Source organism: Stegastes partitus, unplaced genomic scaffold (genome assembly GCF_000690725.1).
Source record: "Stegastes partitus isolate 25-593 unplaced genomic scaffold, Stegastes_partitus-1.0.2 Scaffold3, whole genome shotgun sequence".
Lineage (NCBI taxonomy): Eukaryota > Metazoa > Chordata > Actinopteri > Pomacentridae > Stegastes > Stegastes partitus.
This window is the reverse complement of record NW_007577734.1, coordinates 693,034-718,712: the sequence shown is the minus strand read 5'-3', so window position 1 is coordinate 718,712 and position 25,679 is coordinate 693,034. Positions and strand designations below refer to the sequence as shown.

The window sequence follows — 25,679 nt, the reverse complement described above, 5'->3', positions numbered from 1 at the left end:
GTAGTTTGGGTTTAAAATCTATCTTTTATGACACCAGTCCTGGAACTTTTCTAACACACCTCATATAGGCAAAGTTGCGGATGCTTTCGCCATCACCTTGTACCCTTGTCCTTACTCTCTCTGACAGTTCATCCTCTCCGTCCTCAGATAAATAGGCAGCACAGAAAATTTCCTGAAAGTCTTACCAGGTATGTGTGTTCAAACGAACCCCATCCCACCAGTCTCTTGATATTTCATGAAGGACATTCCTCAGGGTAGCCATCAATTCCTCTTCAGTAAGTTGATTTAAAGCTACAAAATTATTACATTTCTTGAAGTATAAGAGGGAATCTGGCTCATCCTCAATTTTCCCAAATGATGGAAACGGCAGCTTGACAGGTCATTTCCCCATCCACCATCCCCTCCCTTTGGAAGGACAGGAGAATCCTGAGTTGATTGTACCACACCTGCCTTATCTGCCACTACAGTAGATTGGAAGCGCTGCCTCTGAGCCTCCTACAACTGATCACTCTTTTTGGACAGGGACACTTGTAAGTTCAGATATGTTAAGTACTTGTTTCATTGTCACCACTTCCTGAGACATTGAATCCATGCTTTGAGAGAGTTTCTGTACATCAGTATGCAGGCGCTCAACTGATTGCATGACTTGGGTCATGAAGTCTTTGATGTCCTCTTAATATTTCTTTTTTCAAGATTATTTTGTTGGGCTTTTTGCCTTTATTCGACAGGACAGTGTAGAGAGACAGAGAAACATGGGGAGAAGAGTGGAGGAAAGACCTGCAGCAAATGAGCTGTTGGCTGGACTCAAAATGCAGCTGCTGCCTCGGGGACTATACCCTCTATACATGAGTTGCCGTCTTATCCGGTTGGGTTACCGGGTGCCCGATATCCTTTAATATTTCTCTGTGATGATGCTGAATTGAGGTTTGCTGCAAATTGGTTCCTTAGAAATTCAGATTGTTTGTCCAAGGTTTCAAACAAGTGTTGAAAGTGCTGCTCATAAGCTGTGGTGACATTCCTTAATAAGGTTGTTGTGGTGTTTTTGAGCTCTTGTCGGCACCTTCGCAGCTACAGCTCATCACCCTCATTAAGCGCTGGATAAAGCCACCAGTCTTTCTGTACTCCAGTGCTAGATGATTGCCTTCTCTGCAGCGGTGTTGTTGGTCGCCAGCTCAGCACTTGTGCTACTCGCTATCCCTTTTCGAGCTCTCGAGTAATTGTTTGTATTTTCCAGCTCTCCAGCGTCTCCCCCACCGGTCCCAGCTTCGAGCCACTCCAGCCCACCACTTCTGACTTGGTTCGCCACCCACGGATCCACGAGCCTGGAGATTCTTCACACGAGCACCGACACGGGAAGAACACACCAGAGAAACACCACATGAGCACCGGGATTGGGAAACCACCACCTGCGCACTCGGACGGGAGGATTGCCACACGTGCACCATTACGGGAAGGACGCCACACGGGAACACGCACAACACGGACAACTACACGGAGAGAACACCCCCCTTCACCACGGCACCAGCGCACCAGCCCCGGTTTCCCTCACCTGCCTCCCCGGTTTCCCACACTCCCTGATTCCCTTTAATAAACCTTGTTATTTCCTAACCCTGTTCCCTTTTTGTTCTGGGTCCAGCTTTTTCTCACTCACCTAGTGGTCACCGGCCATAACAAAAGTACAACGAAATTAAAAGACATCTCCAGTAGTGCAAAATACAAGTGTAAAACGCCAAATAAGAATATATAAATATATTCACCAAAGTATGTGAAGCTTCTCTTCCAAGGTTGTTTTAAGTGTATGGTGAGTGTCAGGTTGTTCCACATTAATTTCACCTGCTGTACAAATGTTGTTTGTTTTCTAATCAAATGTTCAAAGAAGGTAGACAATTTCACATTTCAAATAATTTTCCTAATGTTACATTAAGACAGAATGTTTTATTTGGAAAATTCCAGAGCCGCCCAGACTTCCCGATCCGCACACACCTCCTCCAGCTCTTCCGGGGGGACCCCCAGGCGTTCCCAGGCCAGTCGAGAGACATAGTCTCTCCAACGTGTCCTGGGTCTTCCCCGAGGCCTCCTCCCGGTGGGACGCACCCGGAACAGGGTGGTCCAGGAGGCATCCGAAACAGATGCCCGAGCCACCTCAGCTGGCTCCTTTCGATGTGGAGGAGCAGCAGCTCTACTCCGAGCTCCCCCTGTGTGACCATTTTGCCTGCAATGTTCTGAGGATGTTTGGGGGATGCTGTCAGGGTAACACATTATAGAACATTTTTCCATAAAACATTTCTACAATGTTATATGATAATAAAGGAATGAAGTTTTCAATGCAACATTTGACTTTTTAGGAACATTGTTAGAGAAAAGTCTTTATTCTGCTTTTAAGAAGAACATTTGGGGAACTAAAAAGAACTTCCAGCTGAAAACATTTCTTAAACCTTGCAGAACTGTCTCAGAATGTTCGTAGAACAAAAATATCAATCTAGCATGAAATACCATTCATTTGGAGTCATGCCTCTGGTTACCTAAGTAACTGTGATCCTAAATTCACTCTCCTCTTAATTTCAGTTTTAGTCTCTTGAGAAGAACGTCGCCCTCTTTAGCGGCTAAATGTTTCACTATGTTCCCCAACTAGATGCTTGCTTTGTAAAAACAGTAAAACTGAAGGCCCACATCCAAAGGGGCTGTGTGATGACATATGTTGTAAACTGTGCTATACAAATAAAATTTAATTGAATTGAGCAGCTTTATGATGTGATTCATTTGTTTCTTTAAGGTTGACATGTTTGTCTTTGACATGCATCAGTGGAAAGTACTTTTCTTATCAGCTCTTTCTGGAATGATCTAAGTGTCTGCTGACAATAAATGCATTGATAGATAGATAAATCTTACATGTGACAGTGTAGTTGTTTGTTCCTGCCTCGCTTAGTCTTAAACTAATTTTATGTAGGTCATATATTAGGCATTAGGTTTCATTTGGCCTACTTTCACTTTTAATCTTGATAAAGATTTGCATGTTGTATGTTTAGTAAACTAACTTGTACATACTTTTACCAAATAATACCACAGTCAATGTGTAACTTTACAACAGGCCAAGACCTGATATTTATTTTTTTTCAGTATTATCAAACATACAAAAATAAATGCATCATATTCAATAATCACATTATTACATGCTTCATTTCACATTACTTGATAAATGCATCAGCATGTCAGGTGGGGACAGCCCTTCCTCCAACATAAATAAATCACAATATGCCGTAAATGTGCACGGATACAGTTGTGCAACTAAGAACACATTAGATCCACTGACGACCTCTTCATCCTTGATTTTAAAGCTCGACAAGCCGTGCATGTGTAGCATTAAATATTCCTTTGTTAAACTGTCTGTTCTGAAACTTATAAACGTGCTTTTGTAAAATTTTACCAACAATTACAAAGTTGTTAGATCATCCCAAATTTGAAACATCACTTTTTGCCGGCCTTATGGTAGAGAACCATTGAAACCACCATGGCAGCAATCTGTAAAGACATGACAAGAGTTCATCAACTTTTCATCTAAATACAGTAAATGGAGCTGAGATACAGCTTACAGACTGAACAAGCTGATAAAAACCTCTTGAATATATCCTGTAGAATTAAAAATGTCAGAGCAAGCCATGCACTGTGTCATAAATTAACTCTTTTCTTGTTTATTAGGTGATTCATTTGGAAAACTCGCTCCATAAGAGCCTTAGTTTACAGTTTATTACATGATAAAAGTCCACTACCCTAATATTTCCTTTTTTGTTTTGTGGTAACAGGACAAATTATTGTACAATTACAATGACAAAACTACAAAGCATTTATTTAGAAAAAAAATCATTAAAACCATTTCCTCTTGCTCCTAAATTATATACTCATGTTCTTATTATAAAACTGGCATGCTAAATTCAAAATCTAATTTATATTTGAATGTTTTGCTTCACAGATGTAAAACTCAAAGAAAGGTGTTTTCCAAAATAGTCATTATTATCATTAGTCCTCCTTCTGCTTTTTCTACTATATTATTAAGATTGCACTATGCATTTATCTGTAGTGTTTTACATTTTACTCCAGGATTAGTGGTATGTTGAAATATCCAAACATGAGGAGATATTCTAACTCTTACTGAAAGTAATAATGACAACCAATCAATATATTATCACAATGTATATACTGTATGAGCATCGAGAAGTTGACAATATAAATAATACAGTTAAAAAAGTGACAGATTGAACACAGTGACTGTGTGGCCAAAATACACACAGCTCTTCTTGTCCTGAGGCTGAGAAAATATTAAGAACCCGGTTGTTTAACACTGTACCTCAAGAGCAGCGATTCCAATAGCCACAGCTGCAATGATCAATGCATTGTCCTCTATCAGCTGCAGCAGCTTGTCAAAGCAGCCATCGATAGCCTGCAAGAGAAACAACAGGTCTTAGATGAGGACAGAAAGAGGTTTTGTTGCTAACGTGGACCGAGTTGAAGTGAGTTGCTCTCATACCGAAAGATGCGCGTTGTGTTCAGTGCATTGCCCCTCAGGGACTGTTGAATTGCAGCATGTGAGTGGGTACAGGCCTTCGTTATTAAATGGGGAGCCATCAAATTCGGTATAGTTCCTGTATCCGCAGCATTTAAACTAGGAGAAAACCACTGAGCGTTAAAACCCAAACATTCTTCTCATCAGCACTACCACTGTGCAATAATGTGACGTGTAGTAAAAATAGTTTTGTTGTTTGTTAGTGAAGGACAGCTGCAATCTTGAATGTATAAATATGCAAAAAAAAATCCAATAATTGTCTGGATGAAGTGTATGCCCAAAGACACACTGCTTTTTCCCTGAATAATTTTATCAAATGATTTTCTGTGACCATACAGATATGCAATCAATAAATACAGTACCTCCTCCATGGTGGCATCCCAGAGAGAGGTCAGACTTTCATCCTGTCCATAATTGGTGCGAATGCTCTTCCTAACTGCAGTCTCCACACTGTCTAGAAGCTCTGCAGCCTGAGAAGAACAAGAAGACAGCAGCTCATCATCATCACGCTTTGGACTTTTTGAAGAAAGTCCTTCAGCTTTTTAAAAGTTTCCAATTCTGACTAGAAATTTGTTGCAGAGAAGAACCTCTTTTTGCTCTTCAGAGCCACTTACCACGCTCTGGAAGACGAACAGCACCACAGCTCCTGCAACTTCGATGAGGAAGATAATCAGCACAATGCAGAAGAACTGATGGGGGAGAGAACGGACAATTAGACTGCAAAGCTCTCAAAGTGAAAGATGTAAACACTGGAGGGAACAAAAGCTTATATCTGCTCAAATATAAAGCTACAGCATCTCTTACAGACTTCTCTGGTGAAACAAACACCAAACATTTCACCAATTGACACAGAGCTCTCTCTCCTCTCCAGTTGTAATTGCCTTATTATCATCATTCACTCAATTTTCTGTTCTCTTCAACTTTCACCCAAACATTGCTCACCGTCAGCAGCAGACACCTGCTCTCCCTAATAGCTCCACAGCAGCCCAGGAAGCCAATGACTAGCAGCACAGCACCCACAGCGATGAGCAGGTAGCTGACGTTGGCTAGCTGGGATAACTCAGATGGAGCATCTTCCAAGTTCTCCAGTAAACCCAGCAGAGACTCGCTGTCCACCTTCACCCACACTCCCACACCCAGAATGGCTGCACCTGCCAACTGCATGATGGGTGAGGAAGGAAAGGAAATAGTAGAGAGATGATGCTATCAGTGATCAGAGAAATAGACGGAATGCAGACATAGCAGGAATAAATGAAAGGACTTGCGAGGGAAAACAAGTCGAGTTATGCTTGATCTAGTCCTGTGATGAGAGACTATGACTTAGGAAAAATCTCTTTTATTAAAGGAAGAGTTGGAATTCAATTCAATTCAATTCAATTTTATTTATATAGCGCATATTTACAACAACAAGTCATCTCATAGGAACATTTTGAGAAATATATTCATTCAATTTCTTGCCTTCTCTTGTGTTCAAGTGTTAGATGAGAAGATTGATACCACTCACACTCAATATTTCTGCAGCTTAGCAGCCTTTTAAAGCATATTTGTTGTTTTCCTATGTTTGCCTGTTCTCCATCTGCTATTCTGATATCTCCACCTTCACTCCAATCGGTCGAGGCAGATGGCCGCCCTCTCTGAGCCTGGTTCTGCTGTATTTATTTTCTTTAATTTTTTTGTGGCCTACCCTGTAAGGGGGGGGGATTTTTTGTTCCTTCCCACTGTCACCAAATGCTTGCTCAACGGGAATCCAAAGAAAATGAGATGATGTATGTTGTAAATTGGCGCGATACAAAGAAAACTGGAATGAAAGAAGTCATTTCCCACAAAAATTAAACGTCACAGTTCAATGAAAGAGGTGAGTCCTTGAGAGGTTGATGCATTTCTGTCATAACAGAAGGGCTGAAAGGAGTAAACGCTGATTTGAAATTTATTGGGGGAAAAAAATTGGAAAAATAACTTTGGAAGAGAGTTTGTAAATTTTATGAATATAGATTAAGCCAAACTCTGATGGTGTGAGAAATCGCAATGCTTCAGTGATATTCATGGGAGCTGTAGTTCTTGAAATGCTCATAAACCAATCATTTTACTTTGCTAAAATTATGAAGTTTTCAAGTTCCTATAGTAGCTGCTGTAGTGGATGCCAAGGTATTGTATCGTCATTGTGAGTGTGATACATTAGTGAGGTCAGCTAAGATTTGTTCGCCTTTGAGGTGCTGCCAGGCCAATGTTGTTACTTTTGTACAGAGCCAGATTAACTGTTTTCCCCAAGTTTCCCAAGTGTATGCAAAGCTAAACATCTCTGAGCTCCATCTTTGTATTCAATGGCCTTTACACCCATTAGCCACAACAATAAAACCACTGACAGGTGAAGTGAATAATGCTAATCATCTTGTTACACTGCAATGTTCTGCTGGGAAACCTCGGATGCTGTCGTTCATGTGGATGTTACTTTGACCACCCACATAAACCCATTGCACGCCAAGCACACCCCTCCATGGAAACCATGCTCTCTAGTAGCCTCCCCCTGCAGAACAATGTGCCCCACTAGCAAATAAGCATGTTACCCAAAACTCTTCCTTTAAACCATCCATCACTAAATATAGAAAGCACACATGTAAAGCCAATAATCTACAAAGGAGATTATTGTCTGTGTGGTTTGTTTTTTCACGAGATGCACAGCCAACTTACAAAGATGCCGCCATTGAAGATGAACATCATAACCTTGAGAAAGCCGGAGCAACACATCTTGGCTGATTTTTTCTTTTACACTGTTGAAGAAAAGACAACAAAGAAATTTGTCAGTTGAGCTGAAAACTAACTGAGTGTATCATATAACTGCCCACACTTCCCTTTTTATTGTTTAGTTTTGGTAGACAACTTTGCATGATCTCACTCACAGGAAGATCAGTGGCATCACTGACAACTCAAACGAGCACTGACACAGGTCAAACTGCTTTTGCTTTGGTTATACATTAACCACAGTTGCTGGCAGGGAAAGAGAAGGGGGTCCTAATCTTATTTAAATATGCAATCACGTGATACAAGGTTTCGGCTGAAGTATCACAAAACCTGCTTGTTCATCCATACTTTTAAACTGCTTTTCCTGCAGGTAATTTTAAGGATCCTCAAGTGTGCAGTTGAGTCATGTGATATGTTTGATGATTTATCTGTCTCACATGTAAGTCTGTATCTGGTACAAAAGGAAAAACTCACTTCTTCCTGCTTTGGACTTTGCATTCATCATTGTAAAAAAAAAAAATAATAATAATAATAATAATTATTGTGCTGTTTTACTGTCTCTATTCAGAATTATAACTTCTATCTACATCAGCAGAGAATAAAGGAGTTTCTTTGAACATGCAGTATGTTAGAAAATGTATGAAATACAGGTTAAAAAGTGTCATTAACATGTTTTCATCACTTGGTTCTAGCTTTTCAAATGTCCTCTAATCAGTTAGTGATTGTCTTACCAATTTACTGGTTTCCATTGCATGTTCCACAGAAGAACCATAAAAACAATTGCACACTTAACCTTTACCTTGTCCTGGATTCTACTCGACTTTGCTTCTGTTCTCGGAATCAAAGGAATGAGCTCAGTTTTATGGTTCTTGGAGCATTTTACTTCCTCATTGCAGCTTCAACGATATTGTAATCAGGGAGACATCTGCTACCTTTTTTCCATACTGCGATAAAAAGCTCTTATGACACCAATAAAAAAAAAAACACACATGTTGTTCTTCTGAATAAATTCAAAGTAGGCCAATGCACAGCAGGTCAAAAAACAGGATATGATGCAACCTCAAAATAAATGTAAAAATTTAAAAAATGTATTTATTTATTTATTTTTATACACTTTCTACATCAAGTTTTTTTTTTCTTTGTTTTTTTTTTACTTTTGATAAAAGACCCAATTTAAAGATTTTGTTTTTTGTTTAAAAAAAAAAAAAAAAAAAAAAAAAAAATATATATATATATATATATATATATATATATATATATGTATACTTAAGGAGAACAGAATTGGTCAATACTTGGTGTATTCAGTCTGTTGCCATTTTGAAAACAGTGTGTTGCAAGTTAAACCATTTTATTTAAGACAAATGTTTATTAAATACTAAATACACAAAATGATAATACTCAGATATCACCGAGAAGTGGACATCATGAAACTAAAATGTTAACTTTCGAACTTCTAAAATTTCAATTATTTTGATTTTTTGTTTATAATTTTTTTACTGTAATTTGTGAAAGAATTCATGAAGAATTCCGGCAAAACTACATGTTTTAATGTGAGTTTAGATGAAGACTAACAGATGAATAGTTGAGTGTGATAGTTGGATATATTTGAATTAAAACGTTTGAAAAAGTGTGAAAAAGCGTGAAGCTCATACCTGTAAATGCAGTGAAGTGTGTGTGTCTTCTGAGGTCTGATCAATCAGGAGTGTCTGCTCACCGAGGCTTTTCAGTGCCCCTTTATCTTCTCACAGGTCTCACACACACACACAGAGAGAGAGAGAGAGAGAGAGAGAGAGAGAGAGATAGGGAAAACAGGAGTTCATAACCCACACGTCACTGACTTTATTACTGCAGTGAGAAACTTTTTCCAGGTGAGCAAAGTCCATCCAAAAAAAACAAACTTTTATGACCAAGAACTTTATAGCCAAGTTACAGTCAAAGAAACTATTGATCATTATGTTCATTTTTTAAAACTGGAAACTGAGGAGCATTTTAAAAAGAGCAGCCATTCTAAAGTACTAAATAATCAACTAACAAACCTAATGAATGTTGTATTTTCTAATAAATGGAAAAAAGACAGTACAGATACCATTTACGATTTGATCAATTAATCGTGATTAATTACTGGCGTCAACACTGCATGGGAACTTGTGGGGAACTTTTATTGTTCACTTTGCTGTATTAAAAAATAAAAATAAAAAATAACGCAAAATGACTTGATGCAAATGAAGACCAACAGACGTGATACATAGATTCATATCTTTTAATCACAACTTCAACACGGACACAATAAATCTGAAAAATGAAATATTGAACTAACAATAATCATTAAATGTACAAGAAGAAAAGAAAAATAAATTAAACGGAATGAGGAAATTCCTAAGAGTGAATGACGCACATACACCTGGAATGACATAGTACCTTCAGGTGTGACCTCAACTTCCAGGTATGTTTGACTTTGTACCGAACATTAAGTGAGGTAACTTGGGGCTATATATAATTAACGGGATACACACGGAGGACGAGTCACAGTGATGCATTTTCATGTAACACCCACAAGGGGGAAGCATGACACAAGTAAATCAGAGTGAATCCCCTCGCTGTGCTCATGAGGTAACTGCCTTTCATTGACATCCTCACCTGCAACAGGTGTTCATTCACAACACTGTACAAGCGTAGCAGAGGTATTGTGCAAAAAGGCACAGCTGCTTAGTGCAGCTCTTTGGCATCTCAAGCCACATTGAAATAATGAGGAAGTGCTCCAAATGCCACCGAGTTGAGGAAAAAAAAATCAAGTGAAAACCAATTTTAAAAAAGGAGCCAAGCACTTATGTTAGTGTTCCAGTGACATAATAATGACAGATTTTTGGCTATTCAGGTAATTTGTGGAAGTGTGTGTGTGTGTTCCCTTTGAAACCTTCTTGTGAATTTCTCTTATCATCTATCAGCATGCGCAGCTGCCCTGACTTTTGTTGGCTGTGTTCTTAAGGGTATCTCCCTTCTGATTGGCTGCCATGCTGACATCACTGTTGACGGTCTCGTTCATCTTCTCACAGATGACGTCCACCAGCTTGTCAAAGACCTGCTTCACGTTGATATTGTCTTTGGCGCTGGCCTCAAAGAACTGGAAGCCTGAGGAGAGAGTGCAGAGAGAAAAGGTCGTGAATAATCATAAAGTAAAGTTTGTGTGTTCTTGCTGATTGTGTGACAAACGTGTGCGTGGTCACTGACCGAGCTCAGTGGCCAATTTTTGGGCGTCAGCGGTCGGGACCTGCCTGTCATCCTCCAGGTCCAGCTTGTTGCCCACCAGCACCACCTGAGCGTTGTCCCATGAGTAAGTCTTGATTTGGGTTGCCCTGGGAAACAGCAAAACACAACATTTTCACAGCCGCTCAGCCACACAACCTACAGACAGCCTCTGTCTCTTTGTAATACTAAAGAAAAGTTATTTTATTGTTGCACATATATTTTCAACAATGAAAAAGCATATTATTAACAATTTGGCATTGCTTAAAGACAGCGATGGAAAGTTACTGTGCTGCTGACAAAGCATTTACTCAAAAATTGTGAAGCTTTAGAGCTCTATTACTTGCACTTTGCTGATAATTTTTCTTCAAATAACCCACAATTCTAAGAGCCAATATTTACTCCATATTTGTGTAAATGCTTTGCAGAATATAGTTTTACACAAAAAAAACATGTGATCAACTTACAAAATACGACGTATTAACGTAAATTAAACTACTGTGTACAAAGATACTGAAATAAATTTCATGCCAACCAGCTGTCACGTTAAAATACTTGTTCATGCATTTGTGTATTCTAATAATGCAATGTTTACATAAATACTTCTGTCCAATAAAAAAAACACTTGAATTTTTGATACTTTAAATACATTTTGCTGATAACACAAGTCTTTTATTTTTGACAGCATAGATTTAGAAGGGTATCACTACCTTCACATTGGGTAGCTCTGTTTTAGTTATTTATATTTAGTTATTACGTATATCAACAATGCTGTTGTTTTTCAAACTTTTACATTTAGATTACAGTAAATATTTTACCATGACTGGACATTTCCCTTTAGATAAAATGTTTACTGTGTCTACAAATATATTCTATTTTTCTCTGTTTATATCTTGGTACAGCTGCAATAGCAAAATTTCTTCATGTTGCGTTTGGTGTCATCAGGTCAAACACCAACAAATCAAAACACTCCTTTACAAATGCCTTCTCCTGCTACACAACACACTGTTGCTGATTTATTAATATGCTGCTGCCTTTATAGATGCACCTACCAGTCCTGAACAGCGCAGAACGACTCCTGGCTTGTGATATCATACATGAGCAGGAACCCCATGGCTCCTCTGTAGTATGCTGTGGTGATGGTCCGGTAGCGCTCCTGCCCTGCTGTGTCCTGAAAACACATTTTTTTTGGTGAAATTTAGGGTATTTTTGACTTACTTTTGCTTAAACCACAATAATCTCATGTGAATTAAGAACACATAGTTGTCAACTACAGTATTTTACACCTACTGTACAAATTTCATGATCTCAAAGTTAAGTTTAATTTCAAGCACTTCAAAAGCAACTTAACTCTAAAATTAACATCACCAAACAAATGGTTAATTTGGAAGAAAAGGTGAATCATTAACTAACAGGAACACAAGCAATCTCTTCCATCAAATGTTGATGTTGCCACATCCTTTAAACACAGCAGGATACGTTGCCCTTGGCTGTACTTTAAGGGACAAAAAAAAAAAGTTCTGCAGATGCTATATTTCTTCTTTATGTTGCTGCCTGATTGTGTTTTTTTATTTTATTTTATTTATTTATTTTTTTTTTTTTTGGGNTTTTTTTTTTTTTTTTTTTGGGGGGGGGGGATAAATTAGTACGTAACAACCTTGCACTGGATACAGTAAAGCTGCAGCACGAAATAAGACTCGTAAGACTTAACTGCTTACTGTAACTAAAGTTAAAGTAAAAGTTCTCCCCTGAAACGTAGTGCAAACAGATGTCATGTACAATATTAATGTACACTGAAGATGAAATGTAGGACTTGTCTTTAGTTTTGTTCATGGTTTTACTAAATGAATTGAGCTTGTTTTAATGCTCCCATGAAACTCATTCAAGTTGCTCAGCAGCCAATAACCCAAATGCCTAAGTGATGGGTTGCCTTGCGGAACAGCAGCACATTTTCACAACCACCGCACCTACCGTACGTGCACGCTGAATAAAAAAATTAACTTCACGTCGGTCAGCTGGGAGATTAAAATGCTGCTTACTTGTTAAAGCATCTGTAATAATATTTTACGGTTATTTATTTATTTTATTATTTTTTTTGCACGATTTTAATATGGTTATTTTTTTATACTACAGTTACATCATTACACTTGGCACCTTCCTGCTGTGTCACTGTAAAGCAGAGCGGAAAAGCCATGAAAAAAGATGTATTACTTTCATCTAACGGGAGTACTGTGGGTGAGTCCTCGCCTTCCACTAACATTCAGTAATAGATCTGTCCTGGTTGTCAGTCTGCGCAGTAAGCACATTCAGCTCCGGCAGCTCCAAGCCATGCATCTTTTATGAACCCTGCTGTCTCGGGACGTTGTTAAACATCAACTGTCACTAACTCCAAGGTGTGAGAAATTAGTATACATCCATAACAGGCAGCAGCACGTAAGAGAGCAACTGGAGAGGGAGATGAGGACAAACAGTCTATGTTGTGTAACAACGCTTTGAAAGGCTCCATTCACTCTGCTATTCTGCCTTTTTGTGAGAGATGCATTTTTAAAAAACAAAAAACAAAACATAAAAAAACCCCAACCCTCAACCATAGGTAAATGCCATTACATTTTTAATCTAGTAAGGGGGAATGAAAAAGCTTGATGAGCATCTCCACCAGAAATTATTAGCAGCTTGTCAGGCTGCAGTAATGTGAGCATCACAGCTCTTTCTGTAGGCCAACTAGACCCTGTATTTTTCAGGAACAAGGACAGAGTGAAATAAACAGTAAAAACTAGCAAATATCAACACCTTTGTTGTAAATACATTTGTTTGGTTAACCACTTCTAATGACGCTTGTGGCTCGTAAAAGTGTGCAGATATGTGGCTTTGGTCCAATGGAGCTGCCCTGAGGCTAACTGCTAAAGACACACAGGAGTACATTAGCCTTTACAACCGGCTCAGATGAAAATCAAGTTTTTAACCTTGTTAACGCGTTAATATGGTGCTGTTTATATGCTAACAGACATATGATGAGGAAAACAAGCTGTCAAAGCCACGGCTATGTATTTCCACCTTGGAACTGCAGTGTGCAGATGACAGCCTCAAAAACACATATTCAGACTTGAAGAATTTCAAACAAACAAACCAAACAAACTGATCCTGTAGACCGACAAGGTGGAGCTTTTTGTATCATTATTCTTCAACTGAATTAGTTTCCGGGTCGCTTGTGTGGCTGAATTACTCCAAAAGGATAACTTGCAATTGTGCAATGATTTTACAATGTTTCAGCAAGGTGAGTTAAAAGAATTACAATTAAATCTGGTCCAACTGGTGTAACTTAGTTGCACGCTCCTGCAATGAACAAACATCCTTCCACGAGTCAACAAAATTGTGCGGTGTGTTCAGGGCCTTATCAGTCTTTCTTCCAGCTGCAGAGAAGAACTACTTGCATGGGACAATAAAACCATGATAACAGGACTTTTGCATTAGCTGAAAGAGAAACAAAAATGGGATTCCAATGTGTTTTGGAATGTGTTTGTTTCACAAACAGAAAGCAGTGTTATAATAGTGTGCAAGATATTGTGCCCCAAGGGACTAAACAATGCTCAATGAGGTCAAACAGCAGGTAAATAGGTAAGAAAATAAAGAAGTCAAGAATGCAGCAGAGGGTAATACAAGAAACAGAGCTCAGGGGTGGGTTCTTTTTTTCTAATTCTCTCTTCAGAACCTGATATTAAAAACACAATTGTTACTAGTGGCTGTTGGGAGAGTATGTAGCAGAGAAGCTCAGCCTAACAAACAAATAAACAAGACAAGACACATCGCAGATAGCCCCACTTTGAATGCAGTGGTAAGATGCAAATGTATGAGTTAGTGAGGAATTATATGACTTTCCTGCTTCCTATAGACTTTAATCTTCCTTCTGTCTACAGATGATTTATCTTATTTCACTGATTAATGTCTGAGTGCTTCCTCCCATCTCACCCAGATCTGTAGTTTGACCCTCTTTTCGTTCCTGTAGATGGTCTTCACTTTAAAGTCGATGCCCACTGTGCTGACGAACGCTGAAGTGAAAGAGTCATCTGCGTAGCGGAAGAGGAAGGAGGTCTTTCCCACGCTGCTGTTGCCGATAATCAGCAGCTTGAACATGTAGTCGAAGTTTTGGTCGGCCGCGTCTTTCTGCTCCTGGACCACCCCTGGATCTCTGGCTAAAGCCATCTATCAGAAGGAGAGAAGCAGTCTGTCCAACTTGAAACTCATTCACAAAAAAGGTATCCACTATCATTTTTTACTTTAATTGATGAAACCAGTTCCCAGAAAAGTGCTATTTGTCAGCAAAAATGCCCAACATTGTTGATTCCTGCTTCTCCAGAGAGAGCATTTGTAGACTGTAAAACTGAATCTCTTTTGGTTTTGGACTGTCAGACCAGACAAAGTACTTAAAGATGGTAAATGTAGATTGTTATGTACTTTTCAGTGTTATTTTTGTCATTTTATTGACTGTAAATTTAACATTTGGTCATTTAAATAGCAATAGAGAAAAGCTTGTTCGTTGCAGCTCTCCAAACAGAAAAACACCAAAAAACACTGTTGCAAGATTTCCTCATTGTAGCAGCAGAACATAGCTGCGGTGGTACAGTATGTGCAGAAACAGTACATAAGGACAAATGTTACTGATGTTCAGTGTGCTGCAGATATGTAAATGCATGCAAGATGAGGAACTATTGTGCCTACTAGTTTCTGTCTTGCTAAATTGCACATGACATAATAGATGCATGCAGCAAAGATATAAAGAAATTAAAGCATTAAGAGGCCTGCTGCCAGTGATGACATTATATTGTATAATGATGACTGTGGCAAAGAGAAAAAAACTGCGACAGAAGTGGATTAAGCTGATGCAGATATCCAGCACAAGATTTCTTCGCTCTACTGAGAGTTGCCAATAAACTTCCATCCATCATCATGTTTTTGGACTGTGTGGGAGGAAGCCGGAGAACCCGGAGAGAACCCACGCTGCACGGGGAGAACATGCAAACTCCACGCAGAAAGACTCTGGTGCCCCCACCGGGACGCAAACCGACAACCTTCTTGCTGCGAGGCAACAGTGCTACCAACTGCGCCACCCTGCAGCCCCCAATGAACTTCAATTAACGGAAAGTCCATCAGAGATCAGTATGATGGGAAAATGAATGCAGGCACTGAACACAGGTCTGTTAATTAAAAAACAAGGCGAATCATAAACTGAAAACCAAAGGTATCTCTATACGAGCAAATCAGCTGCAGCGTTTGCAGGCGGCAACGAACATGGCAAGCATTTGCTCAGCTGATAAATCCTCTATGCTGATAAGGAGCATGATTTGGCTCCACCATCGGCCACGGTGCCTGATACGGGCTGTAGGGAGGGTTCTATGTGGTAGGCGGGTACTTCCGTGGTCAAAAGTCAGAGTGAGGAATCTGAGCTATGTGATGGTGTGATGGTCTGAAATTCATCCACGCTAACAGCTGAGCAGATGTTGGTAAATGGAAGTGTTATTTTAAAAATGCTCCATCTTCCTCCCCTCATCCCTCTCAGCGCTCATCACTGTGCTATGAATCACAGGCAGGGGGTGCTCTTTCCACTGTTCCCACCCATCTCCTCAATCAGTCACCGGCTTGCCCCCCCTGTCCATTTGTCACATGAGCTCACGTTAAAAACTTATAGGATCAGTAGACACTGAGTGGTGGGCTGGTTGGGGGGGGATAGCAATAGATCCTCCTCCTCCCTTCCTTGTGTATCCCATCCATCACCCGGCTGCTCGTTCATCCACCCGCTGACACCTCCACTTAAATGCACACACAAACACACTCCGGCTCCCATTTATCTTCCTTTACACTCTCATATTCATCCATCTATGCATCCCTCCTGTCGTCCTCCATCCATATCTCACCTCCTCCCACTCCATCCCTCTGCATCATAAGGAGGCTGAACCATCCATTCACCCCCCCCTCCCCTCCCCTCCCCTCCTGCTCCTCCCTGGCTGGCTGCTGATGTGTCTGTGGAGACCAGCTCAGCATTATACCCCTTTCCAAGATCATAAAAAGAGGGACTGGGCTGCTGTACACACTCAGCAAAACAGCAATATCCACACATGCACCTACACATGAAACCTAGAAAGTGGTGTGTGGACGTCCATCCATTTACTTTGAAGGAACTGCTCATTTGCATTCAAACAAAGGCATCATAATGCAATATTGGACTAATGAGCGGATGCTGGCACAAAGCAGCTGTTTGTATGGGAACACTTTTAATCCACTTGTTGACACTTAATTCAATCATCTGCGCACCAATCAGCCTGATGCTCCGTAAAAAAACAAAAAAACAAAGATAAAGTTAATTTTCTGAGGTTGAAGCTTGCTCCCCATTGGCAGTTAACCTAGTTTCCCTACACCGCCCTGCCATACGGTAACTCTCACACACACAATCAGATAACACCACAGTAACAACCCCCCAGCCGCCCCTGAAAACTGGTGAATCCTGCTCACCGCGGATGTTATTTACGAGTCTTTCTCCTGCGTCCTTCCAACGGTGTGCCACCTCCACCTAAAGGCCAATGGGTGTGTGCTGCTGTCGGCCGCTCCTGTTCAGGTGCTCCGCTCCCGGATCTCCAGTCTGTGCATGTGCCCGTCTGTCAATGGGACGTATACCGTGTCAGCCGTCAAGCATCCTACCACATATGAAAGCTGCATCCGGAAAGAGCTTTCAATATAAAATAAAATAAAAAAAATCACAAGTCTGAACATAAACACCATTTTTGACTGATATATGGCCGTTGGAGTAATTTGTTTTAGCACCTTTGGCGCAAATTTGTCGTTAATTTAAGCGTGGTTCATCTTTTTCAGGTTCAACTAAACACTGATTTTTTCAAAATTATTTCAGAAGATAAAAAAAGAAGTTCCTATTCCTTGACTTATAATGAAAAGTTGAATGAATGAGCAGTTGAGAGTTCACTTAACTGATTAAATTAACTTTATAAGAAATAAAATTACCAATCAAGCAGACCTCCCAACATGTATTGGTACAGAAGTAAAACTCCCCAGAGGCTCTTCTTTTCTGTGGTTTGAGAAAACGTTCATTGTGGAAACTTGCTGTTTGTCGTTGTTGAAATTAAGTTATAGCTGTTTCTTTTTATAATAATCAAAACAATTCCATGTCACAGGTCAGTAATAGACCTAGAATTTATCTCACAGTAACCAGAAGGAGCCTTAAAGACTGGATTTGTGCTGACTCTGGTCAAAAATGACTTCAACAGCTGAGATTAATTATATTAATACATTAATATTAATCAAAGAAGAAACTATTTAAACTGAAATCAAGTCTGTAATCACTGAATGTGACTAGGTGATTGTCTTAATATATCAAGTTTTTGACTTATTTTCTGAATTTTTGCTGATTTAACTGAGCGAATTTTACACTTTGAGAACCTGTTAGGTGATGCTGAATTAATTTATCAACCTAAGCACATTTAACTCACATTTTTGAGGCAGCAGGGGAAATTAGATTTCCAAGCTGAATGAACTTAAAATGATTTACGTTGTGAGCCTGTAACTATTGGTTTTCATCACGAATTGCTCTCACAATGTCATTGTCCATTTATGAACAATGAATTGTTTAAACTATCATTTGATGGGAAATAATGAAAAACATCTATTACACTTGCCACAGGTAGTAATGGATGGCATCTTCAAATTGCTTTGTCTGTCTGACCAATGATCCAAAATCCAAGATATTTTCAACCCACAATGATAAAACACAGAGAGGAGTAAAACATGTTCACAATGTAGAAGCTTCAGGTTTGGAATTGATGCCTGTTAAACTACATAAATTAGCAATCATCCAAATTATTTCTGATTCATTGTCTTTGATTGAATTAATGCTTCAGAATCGGTAAGCGACAGACGTCTATTTTGAAAAGTAAATTGTCAAATTCCTGTTATTCTGTTGTGTCACTTGTGTACTTGACGCACTTTCAATAGTAAACTTCTGCCGACCCTCGGAGATGTGTTGAAAGGCGCAGGAATTACGCAGCAGTTACGCATCCAAAACCCATGACCTGTCAGTTGACATCGATAACTTGTACCGTGGATAAAATACTGCAGCTGATTCATAAAGTCTAACATTACCATTTACTACGCTGAGCTTCAAAATATGTTAACTTCTGGAATAATACAAGTCTTGAGAGAAACAAGTTCAGGCCTGTATTTGCAAGCATCAGCCTGTCTGGGAGCAACTGAAGGAGTCATGCAACCAGACGGATTAATCATATCCTAACCAGATCAGAGCTCCTTATTGGGAAACTTCAAATAATGGCAGTGCTGTGAGGCCTTTCTGAGCAACGAAAACAAAATAAATCATGTTAGAGTAAGAGGAAAAAGTACACCTGCGGGGGCAATGATGCAAGAGACCTGCTAAAACTGCACAGTGAAAGAGGGTTTTTATTGGCACTTGGCAAAATATAGCCACAGAGACTGCACACAATAAACAATACACTGGATTTTAACAGCCAGGGGAACCCCTGGCTACACTGTACACAAGGTGGTTTTAATAAAGGAATTAATCGCAATCTTCAAGTACATTACATATATTTCCCTGAAGTTATGAGGAAGAATATGCAATGACTATAAAGAAAAACTATCACTTTGATCACCGAACTGGAGATCCTTTAGAAGAGTAACTGCAACTACTTTTGTCAACCTGTGACAAAAAATAAAACTCAAACAGGAACGTAAAAAAGTGTTTTATACTCTGAAACACAGGGAAACCAAACCTATGTTGCATAACTTATACAGCATGTTTATGCATTAGGGCTGTGAAACGCAGCACTACTACCTCAGGCTAATCTAACAGACAGCACTTCACAGGCATTTTGGAGAAAAACAAAGCAATAACTACTGAAACGAGTAAAAAAAAACAAGAACTGTTGGCTTTAGACTTGACCGAACAATCACAAGTGTCTCATGGTTGTCAGAAACATAGAAAATGTGTTGTGTTCTACACTGTTACTATAACACAAGTCTTGACCACCAGAAAGTTGACATAGCCTCATGACATCAAGAAAGCATCAATCCTGGAGGTATTTTGTGGTCAAGCTGACTGAACGGATATTACACGTGTCTTCTACCTCAAAGTTTCATGAACTCCGATTCAGTGTTTGATCTGGTTAGGTTTTTGGTCACTTGAGCACAGGTATGTGGCTGGATCATTGCGTACCCATAACCTGTGGAACTCCTTGATGAAGGGTTGCACCAGCTCTGGCTCCTCTGTGACGAGGATGTTCTCCATGTTGCTCTGCACTGCTGTCAGCGTCCAGTTGAGGGAGCCAGTGACGAGCAGCCGGCCGTCCACCACTGCAAACTTGTGATGCATGTACACGGAGCCCATGTCACAGCGCACACAGATCCCTGGGAGCAGAAGGTGGACAGGAAGGACGAGGGAAATTCTTCAGTGTCTAACAGTGTAAGGTAAATGTATTGATCCCTTCCACAGCCTACTCTGAACTTCTGGGCTGTGCACCAATATCAATGAGCTTCTGCAAACAGCAAAGTGCTTTGTGTGAATAGAGCAAAATGTTGGTGTTGAAGAAAAGTTAACAGCCATAAATTAATATTTTAGGTGCTCTGATGTGACAGAAAGGCTAATAATGTGTGACAGTTTCTAAATGGACTTAACTGATAACCCAGAAGAGTTGTAAAGGGTAAAGTCTGTTGAAGAAATCCATTAAAAGCTCAACTGAGGTGCAATCACTCATATCGTTTAGCACTTAAACTTGTGTAGTTATTTTACTGGAACAAAACATCCATCCATCCATTATCTATACACCACTTAATCCTCACGAGGGTCACGGGGGGGCTGGAGCCTATCCCAGCTGACTTAGGGCGAAGGCAGGGGACACCCTGGACAGGTCGCCAGTCTATCACAGGGCTATACTTAGAGACAGACAACCAAGCTCACTCACATTCACACCTACGGACAATTTAGAATCACCAACTAACAGGAAGCCGGGAGGAACCCGGAGAGAACCCACACTGCACGGGGAGAACATGCAAACTCCACGCAGAAACATCGCGGTCCCCCCACCGGGATGCGAACCGGCAACCTTCTTGCTGCGAACTGCGGCACCTTGCAGCCCGGGAACAAAACATATAAATCATAAATAATGATAGGGCTGCAGGGTGGCGCAGTTGGTAGCACTGTTGCCTCGGTACACCGGGATCTTTCTGCGTGGAGTTTGCATGTTCTCCCTGTGCAGCATAGGTTCTCTCTGGGTCCTCCGGCTTCCTCCCACAAGGTCCAAAAATATATTGAGGTTAATTGGTGATTCTAAATTGTCCGTAGGTGTGAATGTTGTCTGTCTCTAGGTGAAGCCCTGTGATAGACTGGCGACCTGTCCAGGGTGTCCCCTGCCTTCGCCCTATGTCAGCTGGGATAGGCTCCAGCCCCCCCGGCGACCCGAAAGAGAATTAAGCGGTGTATAGATAATGGATGGATGGATAAATAATGATATTTGTTCTAATATAGAATAAGGCACATGTGCTGTATTTTTAAATCTTTTGCGCAGAAACTTTCTGTATTTATATTGAATTAAAACTATCTTAGGCATTTTCCAGACATGGGATATAACATTACTGGCTGCTTCAGCAATCTGCTAAAATGACAGCACTCTGTCATTCAACAGCTTCATTCAGATACACCCACAACAGTGATGGAGAAAGCCAAAGAAAGCACACAAAATTTGCCACATGCACAAGATTAGACATCATATCCAGGTTTTGGGAGCCACGAAAGATTGAAGCTAAATAAACAGCAAGCTTGAAAAAGTGTCCAGTTAATTGTGTACAATAAGAAACAACATTAGGAAGCCATTTACTGCACTCAACAACCACACTGTGACATTTATTTTAACAGTGGCAAACAGCACTACCAACAAAGACAACAGAACTTACCTAAGCAACGTTCTTCTCGTTCCTTTAGGACCACGTTGCTCACTGAATGTGTGTGACTCTCCATTAAAGGATGCAGCTCAGATTAGTGCCGCATTTAAAGTGATGCATAAAAGCTACCAGGTTAAATCTACTGTAATAAGATATCCGTTGCCAGCATGCTCATTCAGACATGAAACCAACATGTTCGGATGCCATCAGATTAATAGAAAGGAGTGCAAGACTGAAATGGGGCTTTAGGGCAAGAGCATTACTTTGGTTGGTAGGCTATTTAATTCCAGCTTGCATCACTCTGGAGATGAGCAATTTTTTAGATCGGATTGCAGATTACTCTCAGAGAGAGATAAGACATGCAAGCTTTCTCTTGAAAGGGTAAGTACAATGCCTCTTTTGAAAGAAAAAAAAAAGGGAAAAACAATTACCGGAAATGTGTTTTTAAGAATCAATTTTCGGAGCAATTTTCGTCCAGGGAACATGTCCCCGAGGCCTCCCTGATCGCTACGTGTAAATGGCTTTTTAGTAAAGTGAAGAGAAACAGGAATGATGTGAAAGAGTAAATGCAACTGGCAATAAAAGGTGGATGTCTTTCCAATTTGACCCGAGAACACATACAGTTCATAAGATGTCCCATTTTAAGACTCTGGGCACATCAGAGAATATCTTTCCCACCGAGGGACATGTTTCACAAACGTACTCAGGATTACTTCAGCCATTGACTGCAAACTTAGTGTGTTAGTGCCACTTACATTTAGCAATTTACGAAAAAAAAAGGTTTCTGCGCAATCATGACAAAATAGCCCAGCTAGAGCATGAAAAGGAGAGTCAATTGTGGTGTGGAATGGTTTTCATGAGGTTTGCAGTCAACACGCACAAACGCACACACTCTGAAACACTTTGCCTAATAACGTTTGCAGTCTGGTTGCCAATTTCGTACTTACTTAATTCTTACTTAACAATATACGGTGGCAGTAATACATTAAATGCGGAGATGGCTGAGTGAGAAAGTGAGACAGCATGAGTCAGACACGTGACACAAAATCTTTCAGGGCATGATTACTATGACTCATAGGAGGGCTTGTAGTAGCAACCACCATTCAGCCAGGCACCTCCTCTCATCTCTCTATTCACCACAAAAGAACCCTGGGTGACTTACCGACAATGACACTTGAAGTCTAAGAACATAGGGTGACCACCTTTTCTTGAGCAAGACCAGAGTCATCCTTCCCGTATCTCAAGTAAAATGTGTCTATAAAATGACAGAGGTTGGTGTGACCCTTTTTTAAAACCAATAATATCTCCACAAGGGCGACATATGGCTCCCTGGTCTGTATTCATGAAATTTCTTGGTATAAGGACACTTTGTCAAAATGACTTTTCGAGCCACACATCATGAAGACACGTGCTTTATAATGATTAAACGGATGTGTCCCCCTTACCAGCCTTGCGGAGGACCCCTATCTGGGAGCCAGTGATGGCAGCGTAATCCTTGTCGGTAAGGACTCGAATGGTTACCCCCCTGCTATGCAGCGTCAGTACAGCCCTGCTCAGGTCCATGTTGGAAAATGCAAAAATACACAAGTCCAGAGAGGAGGAAGCAGACAGGATGCGGCGGAGAAGACGGGTGAAAGAGGTCTCTACACCGTGAGGCAAAGAGCAAAAACAGGGACTGGAAGAAAAGAAAAGAGAAGAAAATTGTAGTTAATCTAGAGGTCACTTAACTAAAGTTTAATTTTCTAGTATAGCCGACTAATACATTGTTTGGCAAATATATTTATCACAAATATATCTGTATTGACATTTATGTTGCCCAATATGCTTCTTTATAAAAACTTTGTTTTACAGAAAATAATGCAGAAAAAGATGATTTGTGTAATTTATAAATTGTGTTAGTTTTTCCAGCAGTGCACCTCCAGCTCCACTGTTTACAATTCTCTCAGCTCTGTCTGCAGCACATGTAGCAGAGTACACATCACATCTGAGCAGATGGTGGTAGGTGGTCAAGTCTTCATGGTAATATGTCAACTACTTTGTGAAATATACCTGCTGGTAACATTAAAATACAATAACCCCCTCCTAAAATATTTCCTTCTCAATTCACAGCTAACATATATGTATATACATTCAGGAACATGGGTGATAAATCAAAAATCCAGTTCCAGTCGGACTATGCTTTTTAGGTCTAATTTCATAGACAGAAACTACTCTAGTAGATAAAAGGTTAATACCTTTGAGCTGAACGCTGTGGAATGTGGAGCGTTTAACGCACTGACTGGATTGACTTACTGAACTCACCTGAGGCTGTGAACTTTTGAGTCATTGGCCATGATCCCAACACTTTTGAATGTGACGTAGAGAAAATGACGAATAGCTTACTATTACTCAGTATAACAATTATGTTTCACCTACTGAGCTGAAGTGGGAGTGAAGATGTGCTCTACACAAGCCACCTCTGACGGGAAGAAGAGGACTTCATGGAGGGTTCTTCCAGACCTGAGGCGACAGAAGAGCCGGCCAAGCAGCTCCAGACTGAAAGAGAGGGCCACCACGCCCAGGCTGACCACCTTCACTGTCCACATCACTGACATCTAGCAAAATAAAATGTATAAACCCAACATATGGTTTGAAGAAAACTTACTTGTCTTTATAAATGATCGTAAAACAAGTTTTGTCTTAAGTTATTATGTACATTTCCATACAGATCTCATGCGAAATTAGAATTATACTATTTGTTTTGCATAAGTGTTGTGTGGTGCTGAAAAAAGCTGAATGACGGATTAATGAAAAATACTTTATTTATCCCAGAAGGGAAATTCAATCTTGTAAAAGCTCACTTTTTTTTTTTAATCAATGTAACATATATTCTATACAACAACAGCAACAACAAACAGGATTAGCCTAGCTTCTCAATTTTAAGGATTCAGATTCTTGCAAATGCAATATCTTTTTGTTGTTGTCTGTTTGAAAATGCCACTTTGAGAAATGATAATGGGACTTTGTCACAATATTCAGACATTTTACAGGCAAAACAAAACATCAGCAGATCATTCCGTGCTAAAAATATTATTGCTTGGAGCTCTACCAAGTACGGCTTTGGAAAAAAAAATGATTAGACCACTGTGTTCTGCCTCTTCCTCTGCAGTTCTTGGTGGAGCCATACTGATTTTTTTCCCCTTAAGGTTGTAATGTACAGCTGTTTTGCTGATTCCAAGACAGTTAGCAACAGCTCTCTTGCTGCATTCCTCATCATTAAGCGTAAGACATCTGTTTTCTCTGAATAAAACAATTTTTCTTTAAAGCATTGTGGCGTGACACTTAACATTATATTATTTGTTGACTTTACATACAAAGTCTATGCACAAAACAATTGTTACCAAAAAAATGTGTGAATTCTTAAATTTTTGAAGTTTCAAAGAAAATCTTTATTTTAAACATAATTTATCATGTGTCTTGAATTATCATCAGACATTTTCCGGGTGTTTTAGAAGATGGTGTAATTCAACTTTTGTGATCCAACGTTAAAGGTCTGTTGTGTAGACTTTGTAAAGATATCAGCAGGTGGTGTAATAATTCTTTCTAAAGCCCTATATTAAATACAGAACCTGTTCAACTGCATTAAAACTCTTTTTTTTCTAAACTGTGTATTAAGAACTCATGCAACACAGCAAAACTGAGTTCTTTTCACATTAGCTGGGGAACATCACAAACATACAGATTGGGAAAGTTGAAATTTAGATTTTCACTTGAATTTTATGAGTTTAACAGACTAGTGCTGAGAAGATAGATTCACCAAGTCGGTTAACCAAGCTAATTCAAGCTGGCTGAATTTAAATTGTAGTTAAACCAACATTGTTTGGTTGTTTTCTGGCTCAACAGATTACAAAGTGTTGTCAAAGTGTAAACATTATCATACAACACCAACACCAAACACTGAGGAAAGAGCGACACAGTCACTATTAAAACGAAGCCAACCTGCAGAGAAGTGTTGACGCTAACAGCTTGACATTTCCAGGATTGGGGAACAAGTGACAAAAAAAACTAAATTAAGGAAACAACACAAACCCTGACTTAGCTTCTGTCGCCACCACGCGGGAGGAGGCTGTGTCGGACTCCGTTTCGTCACTGCCTATCAACGTAACTGACGTGTCAGACAGCCAATAGCTGGCCGAGAAGCGTCCGCTCT

The 25,679-nt window shown here is 39.9% G+C and overlaps 3 protein-coding genes across 3 annotated transcripts; all 3 read right to left on the bottom strand.

Moving 5' to 3' along the window:
• Positions 1–3,082: 3,082 nt before the first annotated feature.
• tspan34a (tetraspanin 34a) lies at positions 3,083–8,986 on the bottom strand. The gene is made up of 8 exons (XM_008276684.1): positions 8,950–8,986; positions 7,247–7,326; positions 5,501–5,716; positions 5,173–5,247; positions 4,921–5,028; positions 4,523–4,657; positions 4,343–4,435; positions 3,083–3,519 (listed from the first exon to the last, which is right to left on the bottom strand). Exons 2-8 carry the CDS (start codon positions 7,301–7,303, stop codon positions 3,466–3,468), a joined length of 738 nt encoding a protein of 245 aa, XP_008274906.1. The 5' UTR covers positions 7,304–7,326; positions 8,950–8,986; the 3' UTR covers positions 3,083–3,465.
• A 557-nt stretch (positions 8,987–9,543) lies between these two features.
• On the bottom strand, positions 9,544–17,152 carry rab3da (RAB3D, member RAS oncogene family, a). The gene is made up of 5 exons (XM_008276671.1): positions 17,045–17,152; positions 14,507–14,740; positions 11,593–11,711; positions 10,526–10,650; positions 9,544–10,426 (listed from the first exon to the last, which is right to left on the bottom strand). Exons 2-5 carry the CDS (start codon positions 14,738–14,740, stop codon positions 10,239–10,241), a joined length of 666 nt encoding a protein of 221 aa, XP_008274893.1. The 5' UTR covers positions 17,045–17,152; the 3' UTR covers positions 9,544–10,238.
• Positions 17,153–19,703: 2,551 nt separating this feature from the next.
• Positions 19,704–24,084, bottom strand: pld6 (phospholipase D family, member 6). The gene is made up of 3 exons (XM_008277568.1): positions 23,906–24,084; positions 22,936–23,165; positions 19,704–19,960 (listed from the first exon to the last, which is right to left on the bottom strand). Exons 1-3 carry the CDS (start codon positions 24,082–24,084, stop codon positions 19,704–19,706), a joined length of 666 nt encoding a protein of 221 aa, XP_008275790.1.
• Positions 24,085–25,679: the final 1,595 nt, after the last annotated feature.

What these genes read in the sequence shown, in the direction of transcription:
- tspan34a (XM_008276684.1), bottom strand. Translation starts at nt 7,303, where the DNA reads ATGTGTTGCTCCGGCTTTCTCAAGGTTATGATGTTCATCTTCAATGGC. An exon ending in GGGATGCCACCATGGAGGAG is followed by an intron (nt 4,658 to 4,920) that starts GTACTGTATTTA and finishes GTTTTCTCCTAG; the next exon opens with TTTAAATGCTGCGGATACAG. An exon ending in TTGGAATCGCTGCTCTTGAG is followed by an intron (nt 3,520 to 4,342) that starts GTACAGTGTTAA and finishes ATGTCTTTACAG; the next exon opens with ATTGCTGCCATGGTGGTTTC.
- pld6 (XM_008277568.1), bottom strand. Translation starts at nt 24,084, where the DNA reads ATGTCAGTGATGTGGACAGTGAAGGTGGTCAGCCTGGGCGTGGTGGCC. An exon ending in TTCACTCCCACTTCAGCTCA is followed by an intron (nt 23,166 to 23,905) that starts GTAGGTGAAACA and finishes CTTTTCTTCCAG; the next exon opens with TCCCTGTTTTTGCTCTTTGC. An exon ending in AGGGGTCCTCCGCAAGGCTG is followed by an intron (nt 19,961 to 22,935) that starts GTAAGGGGGACA and finishes TTCTGCTCCCAG; the next exon opens with GGATCTGTGTGCGCTGTGAC.
- rab3da (XM_008276671.1), bottom strand. Translation starts at nt 14,740, where the DNA reads ATGGCTTTAGCCAGAGATCCAGGGGTGGTCCAGGAGCAGAAAGACGCG. An exon ending in TTCTGCGCTGTTCAGGACTG is followed by an intron (nt 10,651 to 11,592) that starts GTAGGTGCATCT and finishes GCTGTTTCCCAG; the next exon opens with GGCAACCCAAATCAAGACTT. An exon ending in AAAATTGGCCACTGAGCTCG is followed by an intron (nt 10,427 to 10,525) that starts GTCAGTGACCAC and finishes CTCTCTCCTCAG; the next exon opens with GCTTCCAGTTCTTTGAGGCC.